The 19961-nt window shown below is 42.3% G+C and overlaps 1 protein-coding gene across 1 annotated transcript in view; it reads left to right on the forward strand.

The window, feature by feature from the left end:
• The window catches only part of mast3b (microtubule associated serine/threonine kinase 3b), a 125737-nt gene that overhangs the window by 82940 nt on the left and 22836 nt on the right, over window positions 1-19961 (forward strand). The window contains 2 exon segments of the mRNA XM_048252942.1: window positions 2855-2977; window positions 4149-4261. Coding sequence (XP_048108899.1) covers window positions 2855-2977; window positions 4149-4261 — 236 coding nt within the window.

The following is a 19961-nucleotide window of genomic DNA, read 5'->3' on the forward strand; positions in this document are numbered from 1 at the left end:
TATACTACACCTATAAAAAGACGTTCCGTTCGAATTGCCTGATGACAATCGAAGCCCAAATGGCATACATTTGAATGGGAACAGGCCGAGGGATGTTATGAAAGCAGTTTTCTTCTTGCTCTCCTCCATCATTGCTACCTGCCAGTAACCGGACTGCAGATCCAATGAGCTGAACCAGGAGGCACCTTCCAATGATTCAAGGATGTCATGGATTATAGGCATTGGATATGCATCCGGCAGAGTCTTCGCATTCACTCGCCTGTAATCCACGCAGAACCTATAAGATCCTTCTGGTTTGTTGACAAGGACCACTGGTGAACTACTTCGACAGTACGTCATTCACACACACACATTGACCACTAGCTACTTCGACAGTACGTCATTCTCACACACACACACACACACACACACACACACACACTGACCACTAGCTACTTGGACAGTCAGTCATTCACACACACACACACACACACACACATTCATTCACACACACACACACACACACACACACACACACACACTGACCACCAGCTGAACAGCAGTGACTCCCCATAACACACACACATTAAATCATAACACATAGAGGTATTTTTGCCATTTTTAAAATAATTGGCAAAGGATATCTGAGGTTATACCATGGTCTAGGTTGAAAAGGGTGTCGTTTAAAAAGTGATATACTACACCTATAAAAAGACGTTCCGTTCGAATTGCCTGATGACAATCGAAGCCCAAATGGCATACATTTGAATGGGAACAGGCCGAGGGATGTTATGAAAGCAGTTTTCTTCTTGCTCTCCTCCATCATTGCTACCTGCCAGTAACCGGACTGCAGATCCAATGAGCTGAACCAGGAGGCACCTTCCAATGATTCAAGGATGTCATGGATGATAGGCATTGGATATGCATCCGGCAGAGTCTTCGCATTCACTCGCCTGTAATCCACGCAGAACCTATAAGATCCATCTGGTTTGTTGACAAGGACCACTGGTGAGGACCAAGCCGACTGTGAAGGTTCAATGATGTTATCTGCAAGATGAGGACTTTTATTTTGAAACAGTTGTGTTCAGCCATTCCAACTGCCAGTTATCATCAACTATGCCTCAAGCCAACTATATTAAACCACCACCTACCTACCAACCATGATATGTAGGCCTAGGCCAGGGGTCGGCAACCCGCTGCTCCGGAGCCGCATGCGGCTCTTTGATCCCTCTGATGCGGCTCAGCTTTTGAAAATAATGAATGAGTATTTAATTAAAATGTATTTTATTTTAGTTTGATCATTTTCAAAATGTAATATTGTAAGTCTATCTGAGTAATTTATATAACTTTCCACCTCACTTGACTCCGTAACCGTAGCTGCACAATATTGTTACATTCGCGGTTCGTTGCCATGTCCATATCAAACAAAATCACAGATTTCCCTCCATTTCAGTCAACGAGAACACTTTAATTGTTATTGTTGATGTGTTACTGCTGTAGGCTAGATAAGGAAAATGTCAAAAGGAAACGTCAGCGACCACAGCTTTAGAAAACACAAGGCTGAAATGGGAAAGTTTCCATCCGAAGACTGATTCTGAAAACGCAAAATGAACTGCCTGTTATACATCGCACACTGCAACGAGTTATTGCTGTGTTAACCCTGTTCGGTTCCACTTGCATGTAAGAAATCGTTCTCACATATGAAAAATATAAAGACAAACCTGCGCTCACGTTTAAGGGCAATTCCGCACAAAACTGTCACATCCATAACGCCAACACAATGACATGGTATTTAGTTGGCGTTATCACAGTTTTGCATGGAGTTGCCTTTAAATGGTGAAAGGCCTCAATTCTTGCATGAAACTTCACCTCACTGAATATGAGCCAGCCAGACTCCAAGGCCATCACCAAATCTGATCTCTGGTAGGCCTAATGTTCAATTTCGCCAATGACATGTCAACGAAAATTGAGTGTTGTGTTGTTAACTATGATGTTACTTTGCATACCAAAGGACACTGGAAAAATAGGGGGTGGTGTTTAGCCTACATGGGAAGCCTAAGGCCTATACTTCTGTCATTCCACTTTACATTTCAAGTTACTTGCACATTAAAACTAGTAGAAAATGTAGGCTTTTTTTAGGCTATTTAAAAATCCTCTGTTGAATGAAAGTAACTGTACGTTAAATATCCAAACTTTTTCTTGTAACTGTCTGTATGTGGCTCTTCTGAGATGAAAAAAATAATACATTTGGTAAAAGTGGCTCTCCGACCCCTGGCCTAGGCTATAGGCTAATATCAGATATTCAGTATCCCCCACTCCAAAAAAAAAAGAAAGATTCGAGGGTTAAAGATTCGCTCAGAAGAACCGTGAGTCAAAATTCGTGATGCACCAACCTCACATTTCGGTTTGTATCGTTACAGCCCTAACGTTTATAGTTACCTAATGAAGACAGCTTTATTTAGTAGCCTATGGATTGTAGCATTCTGTCCACCAAATGAAGACAGCAACAAGCAGCATAAGCAACACAAAAGATCAGCAACTGTGTTTGTTTTATTGTAGGCAAATATTGAACAATGGGATAACGTTTCATCATCACCTTTATTGATGCCTGAAATGTTTGAAATACAGAGATGTAGCCTACTGAGAGGCAGCTGCAGACAACGATGTTCAATGGGTTCAACTTGGCCCTTGCCTACCAGGTGGATGTAAACAAAGCTATAGAACCTAGAATACGTCACATGAAAAACGTTAATACTTGTGTGGTTATCACAATGCTCTGTTTCTGTGCGTTCTTCTCCGTCTCCATGGTTATCACAATGCTCTGTTTCTGTGCGTTCTTCTCCATCTCCATGTCTCTCCTCTGGCCTCCCTGTAGGTGGCGCTGGGGAGGTGAAGCAGCATCCCTTCTTCTCTCATCTGGACTGGAACAGTCTCCTGCGGCAAAAGGCCGAGTTCATCCCTCAGCTCGAGTCTGAGGACGACACTAGCTACTTCGACAGTACGTCATTCTCACACACACACACACACACACACTGACCACTAGCTACTTCGACAGTACGTCATTCACACACACACATTGACCACTAGCTACTTCGACAGTACGTCATTCTCACACACACACACACACACACACACACACACACACACACACACACTGACCACTAGCTACTTGGACAGTCAGTCATTCCACACACACACACACACACACACACACACACACACACATTCACACACACACACACACACACACACACACACACACACACACACACTGACCACCAGCTGAACAGCAGTGACTCCCCATAACACACACACATTAAATCATAACACATAGAGGTATTTTTGCCATTTTTAAAATAATTGGCAAAGGATATCTGAGGTTATACCATGGTCTAGGTTGAAAAGGGTGTCGTTTAAAAAGTGATATACTACACCTATAAAAAGACGTTCCGTTCGAATTGCCTGATGACAATTCTAAATCACTGCGCTGGCTCAAACGCTAGTTGGTAACCAAGGCAACGGAGACTAAATACGTTACAACCTATGACTTATCAACATTCCACAGCGTTGCGATAAACAGCTGAAAAAACGAACGATTTTAGCTCTAAAACTCATTTAGTATTAATAATTGATTTCATATTTATTTATTTCGTAAGTGACCAGGGTATAAACGGGATAATGCCCTTCGATGCGTCAATTATCAGAAATAAACGTTTCACACCTCTGCGTCGTCCATTTATTTCTGATAATGGACACCTCGTCAGGCATTATCCCTTACATATATTAAAGGCATAACTGACCTCCGGCACTGTGTGGATTTAAAGGGATGACTGACTGGTGTTGGTGTGTGTGTGTGTGTGTGTGTGTGCACTGTGGTTTTAAAGGGATGACTGACTGGTGGTGGTGTGGTGTGGTTTGTGTGTGTGTGCACTGTGGTTTTAAAGGGATGATTGACTGGTGTTGGTGTGTGTGTGTGTGTGTGTGTACTGTGGTTTTACAGGATAAACTGACTCGTGTTGGTGTGGTGTGTGTGTGCTTGTGCACTGTGGTTTTACAGGATAAACTGACTCGTGTTGGTGTGGTGTGTGTGTGCTTGTGCACTGTGGTTTTAAAGGGATGACTGACTGGTGTGTGTGTGTGACTGACTTGTTGTTCTGGTCACTCTGCAGCGCGGACTGAGCGCTACCACCACCTGGGCTCAGACGAGGAGGAGGAGACTAACGATGAAGAGTCGTCCCTGGAGATCCGCCAGTTCTCTTCCTGGTCCAACCGCTTCAGCAAGGTACGGCACGCACGCACGCACACACATAGAGATCACACACTTCAGCAAGGTACGGCACGCACGCACGCACACACATAGAGATCACACACTTCAGCAAGGTACGGCACACATGCACGCACGCACGCACGCACACACATAGAGATCACACACTTCAGCAAGGTACGGCACACATGCACGCACGCACGCACGCACACACATACAGATCACACACTTCAGCAAGGTACGGCACACATGCACGCATCGCCACACACGCACGCACGCCCGGCAAAGTGATCACACACTTCAGCAAGGTACGGCACACACGCACGCACACACATAGAGATCACACACTTCAGCAAGGTACAATATGCTCGTACAATATGCTTGTACAATATGCTCGTCACAGGAACACACACACACACACACACACACTCACACTAACTGTGGCCTTTCAATAATCAAAGTCTGCTTTATTGTCAATTTCTTCACATGCCAAGACATACAAAGAGATCGAAATTACGTTTAATAAGTCTACAGACCATACGCGTAGATTACAGGGGGGATATGTCCCCACCACTATTTATAATTTGAATTTTGTCCCCACCACTTCTAAAAATGTGCAAACCAATTGCGACCGAAAAAATCCCCACATACTGAAATCATCGAGTCTAAACCATGCGATAGGCGTGGACCTGCCTGGATATGTGTGGATCGAGTTTTGCGCGGTTAAGGTTTTTTAACATCTGCACCCACCCGACCCTCCAGTCATGTAATGCCTGCTAGAGTTGACTGTAGCTCGGAATGCAATCGGTTGCCATAGTAGGCTATCCTAAAATCCAGTGATAAAACAAAGCATGAACTCATGAGTGTCGGTCTGCCCTATATGTATATCCTCTGATTGTAATGTTTACAGATAGGCTGTCTAGGCGATATTTGTAACATTTATTTTGTATTTGGCCTGTTATAAAATCATGTAGGCCTATTGAACAATTTAAACACATTGTGAACCCCAAAGTTGGAGACATGCATATAGACATTGCTGCAAATTTAAAACCGGATTACTCTGGAATGGCTGTACAGGGGAGTGCTTTAAACTTTAATTAAAACTTTAAACTTTAATTACACCTTTGTGTTCGGTAAGGTCTGCTGTTTATTCTGATATATGGTTTGTCATGTGTTGAGGGAAAGTTAGCGAAGCCAAGATGAATGGGTAGGTAGACGGGTGCAGAAAATATGATTAAATTAAAGTTAGCCTACTTTTCTCGCGAACCGTTTACCACAACAACTAACCACCAACATCGTTTAAAAGCTGAGAAAAAGCTCTTTCGTGTGATACATGTGATGTCTGTGATGAATAGGCTACTTCGCAAGTAGTTCAGCAAATTTGGGTGGGACAGAAACACCTTACAGAGCAGCAGATCAGGGCTGGCCATATCGGCTCTGGTGTACATTGATTTAAATGCATTATCGCTTCACTACCCAACACGCAAACAAGAAAGAAAAGAAAAAAAGAAACCAATGAGCTTATGTCGCGATTTCCGATAGGCCCAGGCCTAGAGAAAAGACCGCTATTGGTAACCTAACAAGTAGGATTTGTTTTGCCTACTCTGCTGTTTGGTTGTCCCAAACTTTGAGACGACCCATACTCGCATTAACTGAATCTTATCAACCCGAACTGCGATGTTCCAAACAGAGTGACAGGATGCAATGCCTAATAATCTCACTGCCTACGGCATAACTGATACAGTGCGCCTAGGCCTACTGTTAAACACCTGAAAAATATTAAGCTGCTGTTTTCTTTTCATGACGAGCACTAGGCCTACGTTTGAATGATTTATGACTGAATGGAACGTTGCGTTTTTAAGCGCCAGAACTGCTTAGGCATAAAAAAAAAAAATTATTGGGTTCCGGTTTCCGACCGACCCTGTCAATTTATGTGCGACCCAAATTTATTTTATGAGCTTTGGGAAGAAATAACACTAAATAGTCTAGGCTACATTAAATAAATCCACCAATAAAAGGCGAACTATAATTACATTAATTACCCCTTGCGTTATGTATAGGGATGAGCGTATTCTCTCTTTTACAAAGTAGCCTATGCACAGCTGTTCACGAAGACGATTGTGTTCGTCACTTACCAAGGCACTCGCAATTTTGTCCAAACACCGCAACTTTTTCGCAAATTTGACCAATCATCGTATTTTGACCGTGAAATTTCACCTACCACAACAGTCCTTCGCGCAGAATATTGAGCCAGATGGCACACTTACTTCTGCACTCTCTGCATATGAAACCAGGCTGCCCTAACGTGTTCGTTCCTCTGCAGTTTTGATGACAATAAATAGAAGGCTAACGTTAATGATCTGCTTACTTGCATCTCTCAACCTGGTGTTGCTAACCTACCTACCTAGGCTATGAAAGTAAGTTAATTAAGGCCTACTTGGTTTACTGACATTTGAGTAGGCTATGCAACCCATTGGCAAACGTTTACCTGGATATGTCCTTTTAGCTTATGTCATGTTTGCTAGCTTGTGGGCTTAGTTTGAGTAGTGCTACCAAAATCATAGAAATTAATAAAATTGCAAGACATTTACCTCTTCTATGATCCAAGAATGATTTTAAAATTTATTTTAACTGATGACATAGAAGACATTCCCAATTGCATCCACATATCATAATGCACTATGCAAAAAGTGATTTACACTCGTAGCCGAACACAGTGAGATGCAAGCCTTCCAATCCACTCAGAAATGTAATTAGGCTACTCTCACGTCCTTAAAGGGGCAGGCAGTCAATTAGACATACACCACCAATGTAATGACATTAAACAGAAGTGTAGTCAAATAGTTTACATCAATATGAAATTACTAGATACTTACTTGGCTATTAGTAATTATGCAGGCAACAGACTATGAATTATTAAAAGATATGAACTTAATATGAATTACAAAATATATGAATGTATTGAAACATATGACATGATGCCATCTCTTTAGGTCTTTTTTTTGACAGTTCTACTGAAAGGTTATACTGCTTTGTGAATTACCTCAGTCAAAGCATTTTCACAAATAAAGTAGGCCTACTTTGATTTTCTGTAATCCTTACTGTTTACCTTTGATTATCCTTTTTAATAAGCATCAAGATTATCAGTGTGATTTTGGTCTTACTAACTTAATTGCCAAATTAAAAAAAAAAAAAAAATCGCCAGGCATTTTAGGTCCAAGTCTCCAAAAAACCTAAAAAACACCCAACTTCCATCCAGGCATTTTAGGTCTACCTATCCCAAAAACTGCCACTGGGGGACTGGGTACCCATCCCTTACTGCCACTGGGAAAAAAAAAAAATCCCTAAAATTCCCTACCCGACCCATGGCCTCAACTGACAACCAACAGGAACCAAACTTTTTTTATGCCTCATCACGCATCGTGTGTGACAAAGTTTACACCAATCATCATCTTCTAATGTAGACCTATCCTTATGTTGAGATGTCCATTCTCTTTGCCCTAGGCTATCATTTGTGCGTGAAGCATGTTTCAATTAAGACAGTTACACAAGCTATTTTTATTGTTGTATTGAATGATTTCATGAATGAATTATGCGCGCACAGTAGGCTAACTACAGGATTACGACTGGCGGCACCACTGACCAAGGCCACAGTAGCCTGTGAACCTCTGATTTTCAAAGGGGAATCACGGCCAACGCAGGGGCAACTCTTCTCTTCAATTTCCTTCCAAATTACTTTTATTGTCTGAAGATATCTATCGCCAAGAATCTAATATTCTAAGCAACAGCAAAACAAATGCAAGCTAACCAAAGTGCAGTCGGTTCTCCGCCATGGTTTTGGAAATCACACACCTGCTGCATCTGAAGGCCCACGCATAATAAGGCCTAACGCCTATCACTCTACACGCGCCCTGTTGCCGCGTCACATTAATAGCTGATGCTGCCTCCCAAAAATTCGCATCATGTGAACAGATCAGCAGGCCTGCAAATTTTCACCTCGTTTTCAGACACACGTTAAGGCAAAAGATCGCCTCATTGTTTTTTTTTTTTTTGTCGGTCGGGTCAGGTTCGGTAGTTAATCAGTGCATATTGAGGGTCGAGTAGGTGCAGATTGACTCTCCTGACGGGTCGGGTGGGTGCGGATGTTAAAAAACCTTAACCTGCGCAACACTACTGTTGAGCATATTGTAATGCAGCGTTGAATGGATGAATAGCTTACATAAGGGTACCCCGCACTTTTCCAAACACACTCAAGCTTATGGTTATTGTCCCCACCACTTCTAAAAACAAACTGACGCCCTTGCTACAGACAAACATAACATTCAAGTAAACAATAAAAAAGTAAATGAGAAGGCACATACAATGAAGAAATAAGAGCAGCAAAATTGGGTTGAAATTGTGCAATTGTGCATAGACAGTCAATATAATAGTGCAAAGTCAGGCCAATAAATGGCTGAGGTAGTTCTGTTTGACCTAAGTAAGCAAGTGGCATAGTGGTGCAAGTTATGTAAGAGCAGCAGAGGTGTCTTGTGTTTTCAGGACAAGAATAATGTGCTCGTCACAGGACCACACACACACACACACACACACGCATACGCTCTCTCTCTTTCTCTCACACACACACACACACTCTCACAGACACATGCTCTCACATAGAGACGCTCACACACATACACATGCTCATACACACACACATACATACACATGCTCTCACACACACAAATATACATGCTCTCTCACACAGACGTATATACATGCACACACACACACTCCACACACACACACACACACACCTCCCACACACACATACATACACATGCTCTCACACACACAAATATACATGCTCTCTCACACAGACGCATATACATGCACACACACACACTTCCACACACACACACACACCCACACACACACACCTTTCAGCATCATGGTTATTACATGACATCATCTCATGATAACAAGGCTTAGCGCACATACAGTGGGTCCCAGTTAAGAATTGACACTTCATTCACCATCAAGGTGATTCACCATCAAGGTGATTCATATATGCCGATATTTGGTCGACCCCTAGTCGGCAGTCATGAGAAGTTTGCTTGCTAACAGAACATAAATATGCTGCCCAGAAACCTTGTGAGTAGTTCTGATTTGTTTTACTACACTAACAATGTTAAATATAGCCTTTACCTACAGCATCTCCTTAACAGTAATGTTAACAAAATGACAGCATTCATATGACAAAGGAAAACGAATTCGGTCACTCAAGACTGTGCCACAGCAACCAGTGTAGTCTACAGTCCTACCCAATAGGCCTACTTTCAAGCAGATAGCGTTGTCTGGCGGTCGAGGTGGGTTAATCTTGTATTTCCAGAACAGGGCTGCAACTTTCAGGCAGTTCTGATTTCGAATCTAGGCAGGCAATACTTGTTTATAAGACGTTTGGTGATCAGTTGATAGCTATTTTTGGGACACGTTAAACGTTCTTTATAATGAGCGATGAGGGGAGTAAACGACTGTTATCGCTTGTTACAACTGTAGGCTACAATGATTGCAATACAAAAATATGCTGCGTGTTAGTTTAGTTAGTTTTGTGATGTTTTGCACTTTTTGCCTCATGTGTTTTCAGGTTTGAGGGCTTTTTTGGCAAGATTGACCTTGGTTAGACTCTGCATATGTTATTTCTCCATTATGGAAAAATAAAGTCAATTTTCGACACCGCCTGTTATTAGTTCAATAACAAGTGTTCCTTGTTAAAACATGTGACTAGTGAAACTCAAATGATTTTAGAAATATTTAGCCAAAGCCAAAAAGTGTTAGAGAAGGAGAAGCAGCTCAGATGTCTTCTTAATTTTCTTTATTCTTTAGTAAAAGGTGCAGAACATTAAACTTTGACTAACGTTTCGATGTTCGTTAGTCAAAAACATCGACACATCGAAACGTTAGTCAAAGTTTAATAATGTTCTGCACCTTTTAGCCTACTAAAGAATAAAGAAAATTAAGAAGACATCTGAGCTGCACCGGCGTCTCTCCTTCTCTCTAAAATATCTGTCCTGGCCTGGTTGCACCGGATTGTCGCCAAATGACAGAAGCGTGAAGAACCCTCCTTTGTCTACCAAAAAGTGTTACTTTGTGCCCCGCACTCCCCCACTGCTTGTGAAAGAAGGGGGTGGGGGAGGGGGGCTTAACGTGAAAAAGCTTAATGTCCCAAAACGGCAACAAGTCATAATGGTAGGCTACAGGAAGTGGGGGGAGGGTATGGGATGACCAGAGCCGTCTTCGCTGTGCTATTCAGAAAGCATCTTCTACTGTCTTTCCAGGCGCACACAGCTTGTTACCATATAGCCTATATCGAGTGCCTTAACAGATAGGCTCTGCTCTTGGGTTTGGCCTCACAGCAAACTCAACCCTCTTGTTGCTTGCAGTTTGTTAAATAAAGCGATGCAGATTACATTATTTATTTCTGATTAATTGCGTCTTTTGATGTCTTTTGCAACATCCCTTAGTCACAAATCCGAGGCCAGGTTCTTAACACTGATGTTTATTTTCTCCAACAAACAACGTAGAACTACACAAACAAGACAAAACATACAACAGTCAATCATACATTCATAAACACAAACACAACCTTGAACGTTATTAAAACAATAACCAAACAAAGCGTAACATACCACTTTTGCCGGCTTGTAGACCAAGAGAGGATGTTGTTGAGTTGGACATAAGGCACTATAAAACTTGAGGTAACTCTTGTAAGCATTAGAAAGTATAAAAACTTGCAGCGCATCAAACAGGTAGCTCCTTGTAGCCTCACAAGCTCATTCATTAGGTTTCAAACATCGACAGGAAGTGACCGATATAGGCATCATGGGAGATTGAGTCCATTCAATATATTACAACGTTAATCAAATACATCATTACAATATCAATACATCTCAGATAAATCTGTACATTACAACGGTATATAAAATAAAATGCATTATTATATTAATTGTGCAAATATGCGAAGATGGTGCAAAATATGCAAAGCTGGTGCAAAATATGCAAGGCTGAGTGGAAACTATTAAACTCCTATGGCTGCAGCTACACTCCCACCATCACATAAGTGTGATTCTGGAAACCCCAAGGTAAGTTCACTCACACACACACAATTTTTCACATGAATATCAAAGATATATAATGCATTAACATAATCTGTGATTTAGAAATCTCGCACCTTAATCAGACTCAAGTAAAGATATTGTTTTGTGTACAGGTCTTTCTAAATACACTGGCTTAGTAGTGCGTGCACATTTACCATCTAGTGTTGCATCACTGACTAAAAGTTTGACCTTCCTGACCCGCCCATCAGATCCCGGGAAGACTTCAACAACCTTGACAAGTTTCCAACGGTTTCGTGGTGCCAGGTCATCATGAAGTAGGACAACATCATTGACCTTTGTGTCTCGACGGTTTCGTGGTGCCAGGTCATCTTGAAGTAGGACGACATCATTGACCTTTGTGTCTCGACGGTTTGCGGGTGCCAGGTCATCTTGAAGTAGGACGACATCATTGACCTTTGTGTCTCGACGGTTTGGTGGTGCCAGGTCATCTTGAAGTAGGACGACATCATTGACCTTTGTGTCTCGACGGTTTCGTGGTGCCAGGTCATCTTGAAGTAGGACGACATCATTGACCTTTGTGTCTCGACGGTTTGGTGGTGCCAGGTCATCTTGAAGTAGGACGACATCATTGACCTTTGTGTCTCGACGGTTTGGTGGTGCCAGGTCATCTTGAAGTAGGACGACATCATTGACCTTTGTGTCTCGACGGTTTGGTGGTGCCAGGTCATCTTGAAGTAGGACGACATCATTGACCTTTGTGTCTCGACGGTTTGGTGGTGCCAGGTCATCTTGAAGTAGGACGACATCATTGACCTTTGTGTCTCGACGGTTCTTACTCCACTTACTCCTTTGTTGTAGATTCAAAAGATCCTCCCTCTTCCATCTCGCCCAGAATTCATTGGCTAAAAATTGGACTCTCTTCCATCTCTTCTTCAGATAGAGATCTTCCCTAGAGAACTCTCCAGGTGGAGATGCGATAATCTCTGACTTCATTGTTAATATGTGATTTGGCGTCAACGGCTCTGGTGCCAACGGATCATTTAAGAATTCAGAGGTCAGGGGTCGACTATTTACTATTGCCATGGCTTCATACATGAAGGTTCTCAGTGAGGAGCTGTCCAAGGTTCTAGCAGACTGATCCAAGATGGCTGTCAAGACACTCCGCACTGTTCGGATCTGTCGTTCCCAGACTCCACCCATGTGACTGGAGGAAGGTGGATTGAAGATGAAACGACAGCCCAGATCTTTCATGCGCTCTTGAGTGAATCCTTTCATGAGGTCCATGAACTCTTTCTTTGCACCAACAAAGTTAGTGCCTTGATCGCTACAAAGTTGACTTACGTTGCCACGGATGGAAATAAGGCAGCGCAAAGCATTCAGGAATGCATCAGAACTGAGGTCGTCAAGTACTTCAATATGAACCGCTCTCGAACACATGCAAGTGAATAGAAGGCCGTATCTTTTCAATTCTCTTCTTCCATCCTTCACATAGAATGGTCCGAAACAGTCCATGCCACTGTACGTAAATGGAGGAGTAGTCTAACCTTTCAGACGGTAGATTAGCCATAACTTGTTCTTGAGTGCCTTTTCGAAACTTCCTGCATTTTACACATTTGTAGATGATTGAGGATACTTCACTGCTACATCCCAGAATCCAAATGCCCTTGGATCGGATCTCGTTCATTGTCATGCCGCGACCTTGATGGCAAATTCGCTCATGAAAATGTTTTATGAGGAGCCGGGACACATGATGGCCCTTTGGAAGAATAGCAGGGTACTTGACATGGGGATGGAGTGCCGCTTTGGTCAATCTTCCTCCCACCCTCAGAATATTGGGCTCATCTACAAATGGGCGTAGCTTGTGCAGCTTGGAGAGCTGGTTTGATTTCACTTCTTTCCTTTCTTTGAGAGCCTTGATTTCTCCACTGAAAATGTCTTCTTGGACTAGGCGGATTATAAATAGTTCAGCATCTTTCCTTTCATCAAGTGTTGTAGACTCTGATCTTTCTCCTAGCCCCTTTACATTCCTTGCCCAGCACTTCAGTCTTGCTATGGCCTTCACCATTCTTCCCCAGTCTGAAAACTTCTGCAAACGATTCAACAGAGGCGTCTGCTCTGTCACTTTGGTTGTGAGGACTTGGGCCCTTCTAGTGTTAATTTTGTCACCTATTTTTAATTTATTCTTAGTCTTAGTCTTGTGACGAAATGTCCTTTTTAGTCTTTGTCATATTTAGTCATTCAAATATCATTTTGTTAGTCAAGTTTTAGTCAATTAAAAGTCTCGGCCATTTTAGTCTAGTTTTAGTCAAAAGAAAACTAAAGGTATCTTAGTCTTAGTCAGTTTTAGTCAACACATTTTAGTCTTTTTTTATAACAAATTATTTCTGATTACCATTTGAGTCAAATAGTGTTTCACACATCTCAATTTCCCAACAATATTGTGGTCCACAGGGCTACTCTCGCCTGTTATAATTACTCATTCTGATTTTTTGTCAGTCAGTATGTTTACATGCACAGGTAAGTCGAGCTACAGTTATAGCTCGGCTGGGATTTGACCATAGACAGTAAAAGATTCGACTGGACCACTGTCATATTCGTAGACCAGTGTTTCTCAAAGTGTGGTCAGGAAATCACTAGTGTCCGCAAGCTATCCCAAGTGGTCCGCGAGCAGACGTGGTAAAATATAATAAAGATGAGTTGTTTACAATATTGAACCAACTTGTATGTAAAAACAGTTCTGCAACACTGTCTATGTAAGATATGCCAGTTTAAATCATACAGTATGAATCCACACAATAAAGCAAAGTGCAAAGACAATAAGCAAGGTGGTTCAGTGAGTAGGCCTATAGTGTAGACTAATTATAGGCTACTGTTGAAGTAGGTCTAATCTTTTTTTTTTTAGCTAGGGTTACTTATGGTCCTGAAACTGAAAAAGTTTGAGAAACACTGTCGAGACCAAAGTATTAATGTTTTACTCCTCACCTGGGTAGATGGCGATATACACCCAAACACAACACATTCCTCAAACAGACTCTTCATCTTAGCCATAGCTAACTTTGCTAGCTTAACTTTCCATATTAGCTTACTTGCTAGCAAACTTTGCATCATCAGTCTAACTAGTTAAATAGTTGACATTACATGATGAACATTTTCGTATGGACATTCTGGGGGATGTTAATTTGTATGAGAGAAGCTTCAACTTCTGGGTATGTAGCATTGTGGCATAAAGCTTAGGTAGTTAGCTTGCTAACTCTGGCAGAAATCTCCAGTGTTCTTGTTCCATATAGTTTCGTGTGTTGCAGCCACAGGGTTGCAGCAACAGCACGACTAGCCTACAGGAAAGCTGTTAGCATTATGAACTTATTTGGAATATTTTGAAAACGTAACAGCTAGATATTCTGTCTTCATTTTGTAGATGAAAATGAAGAGAGATTTTATCTTAGTTTTTATTTCATGCAAAACATTTTAGTCTCGTCTTTTTTCGTCAACAATAATGCTTCTTAAGATAGTCTTAGTCAGTGTTTCATGAGATTACTGCCGTCTCGTCATCATCTCGTCTTAGTCATGAAAAAAAAAGGTTGTTGACGAACATATTTCCTCTCGTCTCGTCTGATGAAATTAACACTAGGCCCTTCTGAGCTCTGGGTCGCCATCACTTACTTCTGCCTTGACCTCATCTTTGGAGAGTTCTCTTTGCCACAGAAAACTCTGCCCAGTGAACCAGTTAGACTCCATAAGTTCCTTTGCTGTGAGCCCACGGGATGCATGGTCAGCTGGATTATGTTCTGTGGCCACATACCTCCATTGACAAGGTTCTGTGCTGGATTTGATCTGCTGAATCCTATTGGCTACAAAGACTTGAAACCGTCTTGCCTCGTTATTAATATAGCCCAGAACAACTTTAGAATCAGTCCAGTAGAACTGACTGAGCTGATCCAACTCCAGTTCTCTTCTAAGCAGATCACCTGTTCTGGTGGCAACAACAGCTGCTGAGAGCTCCAGTCTCGGGATGGTTGTCACCTTCGTTGGGGCCACTCTTGCCTTCCCCATTACGAGTGTGCAATGTACCTCCCCGTTCACAGTCACTGTCCTGAGGTAAGAGCAGACTCCATAACCGGTCACACTGGCATCAGAGAAATTGTGCAATTCATAACACTGGACATCTTTACATACTGGTGGCACATAGCAACGTGATACCTTTATTGTGGACAAGTCTAAAAGATCACGGAGCCAGACCTCCCAGTGCGGCTTGAGGTCTTCTGGAAGCGGCTCATCCCAGCCTACCTTATACACATGGCTTGCAGGATCCTTTTCCCAATCAGAATGAAGGGTGCCACAAACCCTAGCGGGTCAAAAATTGAAGCCACTGTGGAAAGAACACCTCTTCTGGTGAATGGGTTTTCCTTTACAGTTACTCTGAACTGGAATGTGTCAGATGCCACACACCACTGTACTCCGTGCCCGTTCTACCTTGGCCTGTCCTAAGTCGAGGCTCAAGTCAGCAGCACTTTCCACGCACTCTTCTGTTGGAAGAGAGGCAATCACCTGCTTGCTGTTGGAGACGAACTTGTGCAAGTGAAGCTTACCAGACTTGCAGAGGTCTCTGGCTTCTCTCACGAGCTGAATGGCCTCTGTGTCACTTTCAACACTTGTCAAACCATCGTCGACATAAAAGTTGCGTTGGATGAACCTTGCAGCGGCTTGACTGAACTCACCCTCACCTTGAGCAGCGAGATGCTTAAATCCAAAGTTTGCGCATCCAGGCGAGGAGGCAGCTCCAAAGAGATGAACACGCATGCGGAATACTGATGGTCGTGCTTCCAGCTCACCACCTTCCCACCACAAGAACCGGAGGTAGTCTTGATCTTCTTGGGCAACATGAAACTGATGAAACATGCGTTCCACATCGCACATCATGGCTACTTGACCCTTGCGGAAACGACACAGGACTCCTATGAGGGTGTTTGTGAGGTCTGGCCCAGTCAATAGATGTTCATTCAGGCATGTGCCCTTAAATCTGGCGGAGCAGTCAAAAACCACCCGGATCTTGCCAGGCTTCTGAGGGTGATGAACTCCATGATGCGGGATGTACCAGGCAGGCTGACTGTTAATCTCTCCATCATGAATCTTTTCTGCATCGCCACGAGCAATGATGTCCATCATAAAGGCCCTGTAATCTTTGAAGTATTGTTCATCTTTCCTGAAGCGTCTCTTCAAGCACTGGAGCCGGTGTTCAGCACAAGTTATGTTGTTTGGCAGAGCTGGTCTTTCCTCTTTAAAGGGCAGCAGCATCTCAAAATGGCCATCATTCTTTTGCTTGATGCCCTGTTTCAGTTTGGCCAAAAAACGAAGGTCCTCCTGAGACATGGCTACATCTTCACCAGTCCTTTCTGTGAAATCTGACTCAAAGATCTTCAACATGTCCGCTGGGGTAAGCATTTCTTTCACTTTAGTTCGATACACAAAGTGGACTTCAGACTTAAGTGGTTGAGGTGATCGAGTGGCTGAAAAGACTTCTCTTGAGATGATTCGATGACTGATCCCAATTTCATCTGCAAACTCATTGTCAAGGTTGCTGTAGCCAATAATGCTCCACCCCAACACAGATTTCTGAGCAAACGGTTGACCTTCCTTGCCACTGACCACATTTCTGGGAAGCAAGACTTGGAGACAGTTATAACCGATCAGCAATCCTACTTCACAATCGAGTTCAGGTGCCATCTCATCAGCTAGGTGTTCTAAATGAGGCCAACCTTTTGCAGTCTTACAGGTTGGTATGTCAGATTTATTTGCAGGTATATATTCTCTAGTGTATGTAACTGGAATGTTGATTCTTTCTTCAGACCTCAAACCTCTTACTTGTAGTCCATACAACTTATTGCTTGACACAACCATTGTCCTTGATGTGATTGTGGAGATCTTGAGCCTCACAGGATCTTGCTTTACATGCAACCGATCAGCTATATCCTTCAGAATAAAGGTAGTGTCGCTCTGAGTGTCGAGCAAGGCGTACACCAAAATCTCTTCCTCAGGATTAGCTGCTGTTGACACGTACACAGGGAGAATTGATGACGTGTGGTTGTTTCTGTCATATTGAATGACCTTGTTGGAAGTTGCTAGCTGCGTCTCTAGATAGTTATTGGGTTGCTCACATTTACTTTCTGCAGATCCCTGGCTGACAGCAGACTGCATCTGACGACCTTCAAGTCTTGGGGTTTTCCCCCGGTCTTGATGTAGACAGGTTGGATGACGTTTTTTACATTTCTCACAGACACTTCTGGAGATACAGTGCTTGGAGCTATGCCCAATCTTGAGACAACCGAAGCATAATTTCTCAGAATGGACAAACTTCACTCGCTCTTCAACTGGCTTTTCCATGAACTTCCTGCATTTGTGCAAAGAATGTCCATGCCTTTTACAAAACACACACACAGGGTTGGTCTTCTCACTTGAACTTGTGGTGAAAGTTTTAGCAGTAGAGTTACGATTTCTGTGAAGCTTGTGATCTGGATCACTCTGTCTAAAGTTTTCTTGTTCCGTGGACTTCAATGCTTGGAGTGAGGTAATGGGGTTACAGGCGATTCTGGCCTCTTTGTTGAGAAACTGAACAAACGACTTGAAGTCAGGAAAGGCATTGTGTTCATCTTGGAAAACTGTAGCTGTTCTGTTCCAACGGGAGCTCATCCAGTCAGGCAGCTTGGCTGCAATTCTCTGGATTTCAACACAGTCGTTTAGCGTTTGCAAGCCCTGAACATAAGGCATGGCAGTTGTGACACTGGTTAAGAAATCAGCAAACTCACTAAGATCTTTGCTATCTTTAGAGTAAATCTTATGCCATGACTGTATCTTGTCTCTATATGCTTTGCCAACTATAAAGGAATTTCCAAAGCGGTCATCAAGTATGCCCCACGCAGCACAGTAGGCATCCTCTGTTCCGACTAAGGAGTATCCTTCGATAGCTCTCTTAGCTACGCCTCCTACATACTTTCGCAGAAAGAAGAGTTTTTCTTGAGCTGGCAAGTTCTTGCGATCAATTAAGGTGTGAAAGGACATCTTCCAGTCTGTATACTGCAATGAACTTGCACCAAATCTTCAGCTTGTGCATTCTCATCAATCGGTCCCTTGTTTAAGTCTTCTTGGACAGGAAGATCTGCCTTTTCTTTTGTGTACTTTAATGTGGTTTCACTAGTGTCTGACATTTTTAACTTTCTGTATGTTATAATAATTGTGCATGAAATAAAACTAATTTGTTATTAAAATGCTGTGATGTTGTATCAGTATGTAGCACTACAGTAAGCTACAATATAATAAAGTGTTTGAGCATTAACCTTATTATAACAAGATAAGATTGATGTGAATTTATAGATAAACTTCCGAATTGCAATAGTCTACAAGCACAAATTTGTATTGGACTAAACTGCAATGTAATATCAAGAAAAACTTTAAATGTAGACAAAACAGGCAATTCAGTAGAAACAGACTTAATTAGAATTCAACGCAGATCATGTGCAATAGGCTACAACAATAAATTAATTCATTCAACATTCAAATATGAATCAATGCAAACTGCAATTTCAATGCAATCTCAATAGCTCACTCTTAAAGCAGTTCGATGAATCGGAATGTTCATAATCCTTTAGAACGCACGGGAGGAAGACGATAAAGGTTCTGACGGCAATTCACAGATATGCTGCGCGACCTCAAAACACCGACTTTAAGTGCTTGCTTGCTCGCTTACCCTTACTTGTCTGCTCGTTGCTTCAGTCTCTTAAAAGAAATCCATCCCGGAATGTGTAGACCACTTTCACGAGACGTTACATCACGAAACCAAATAGTGTAACAAAGTCGAACACTTTAACAGGGGAAATTAATTGGGCATGAATCATTGTGCTGAACGGTATTTGTCAATGAGCAGAAACACACACGACATTCAAACTGTTGATAAGATGTGCACTATGGAAACTGGTCTGTAGGCTAACATTGGACAAATAAATGACTGACTCGCCATATCCTGACTCTGAAAAAACATTTTCTTGCTTTGCCGCAAACTCAGCAATGAAATCATTGGCCAGTTTGCAGGTAGCATAACGCCTTTTTCAATTCATAGAAGGGAGAGCCCAGTCTCTCCTGTGACATTTAGGTGCGCAAATAGTTTTTTAATAGCCTGTTCAACTTCGAAAAAAGCTTCACCCGATGCCAGTCACTGATCGCCAATTTCAAATTTCCGGGAAGCTTCGTTCAATCTTTTAAGTTTTAAGTGCAGTAGGCCTTAAAATCTGCCCCCCTTTGGAATTATATCTCGAGCCTATCCAGTCGTTATGTCCTGATCTCGGACGTGCTCAAAAAAGAAAAGAAAAAAATGCTTTTTATAGATGGTCCAGCTGTTTAAAAAAAAATGTGTTACATTCTAACATAAAGGTGCTTTGATATCTTTTTCCTTTGAGCGTCGACAAGCAGGCATGCTGCGGTTGCAAATGAATGAGGAATTGGTTTTATCTGCCCGGATTTATTTTTTGCATTATTTTGAATATGACTTGCTCCAGTCTCAACAGCACGCTTACTTTTTTCCACAACGCATCTAAGTTCTAACACACATCCCCTCGCTTCTTTCCATCCCTGCGCGG

The sequence above is a fragment of the Alosa alosa genome, chromosome 9, assembly GCF_017589495.1.
Source record: "Alosa alosa isolate M-15738 ecotype Scorff River chromosome 9, AALO_Geno_1.1, whole genome shotgun sequence".
In the NCBI taxonomy this organism is placed as follows: Eukaryota; Metazoa; Chordata; class Actinopteri; order Clupeiformes; family Clupeidae; genus Alosa; species Alosa alosa.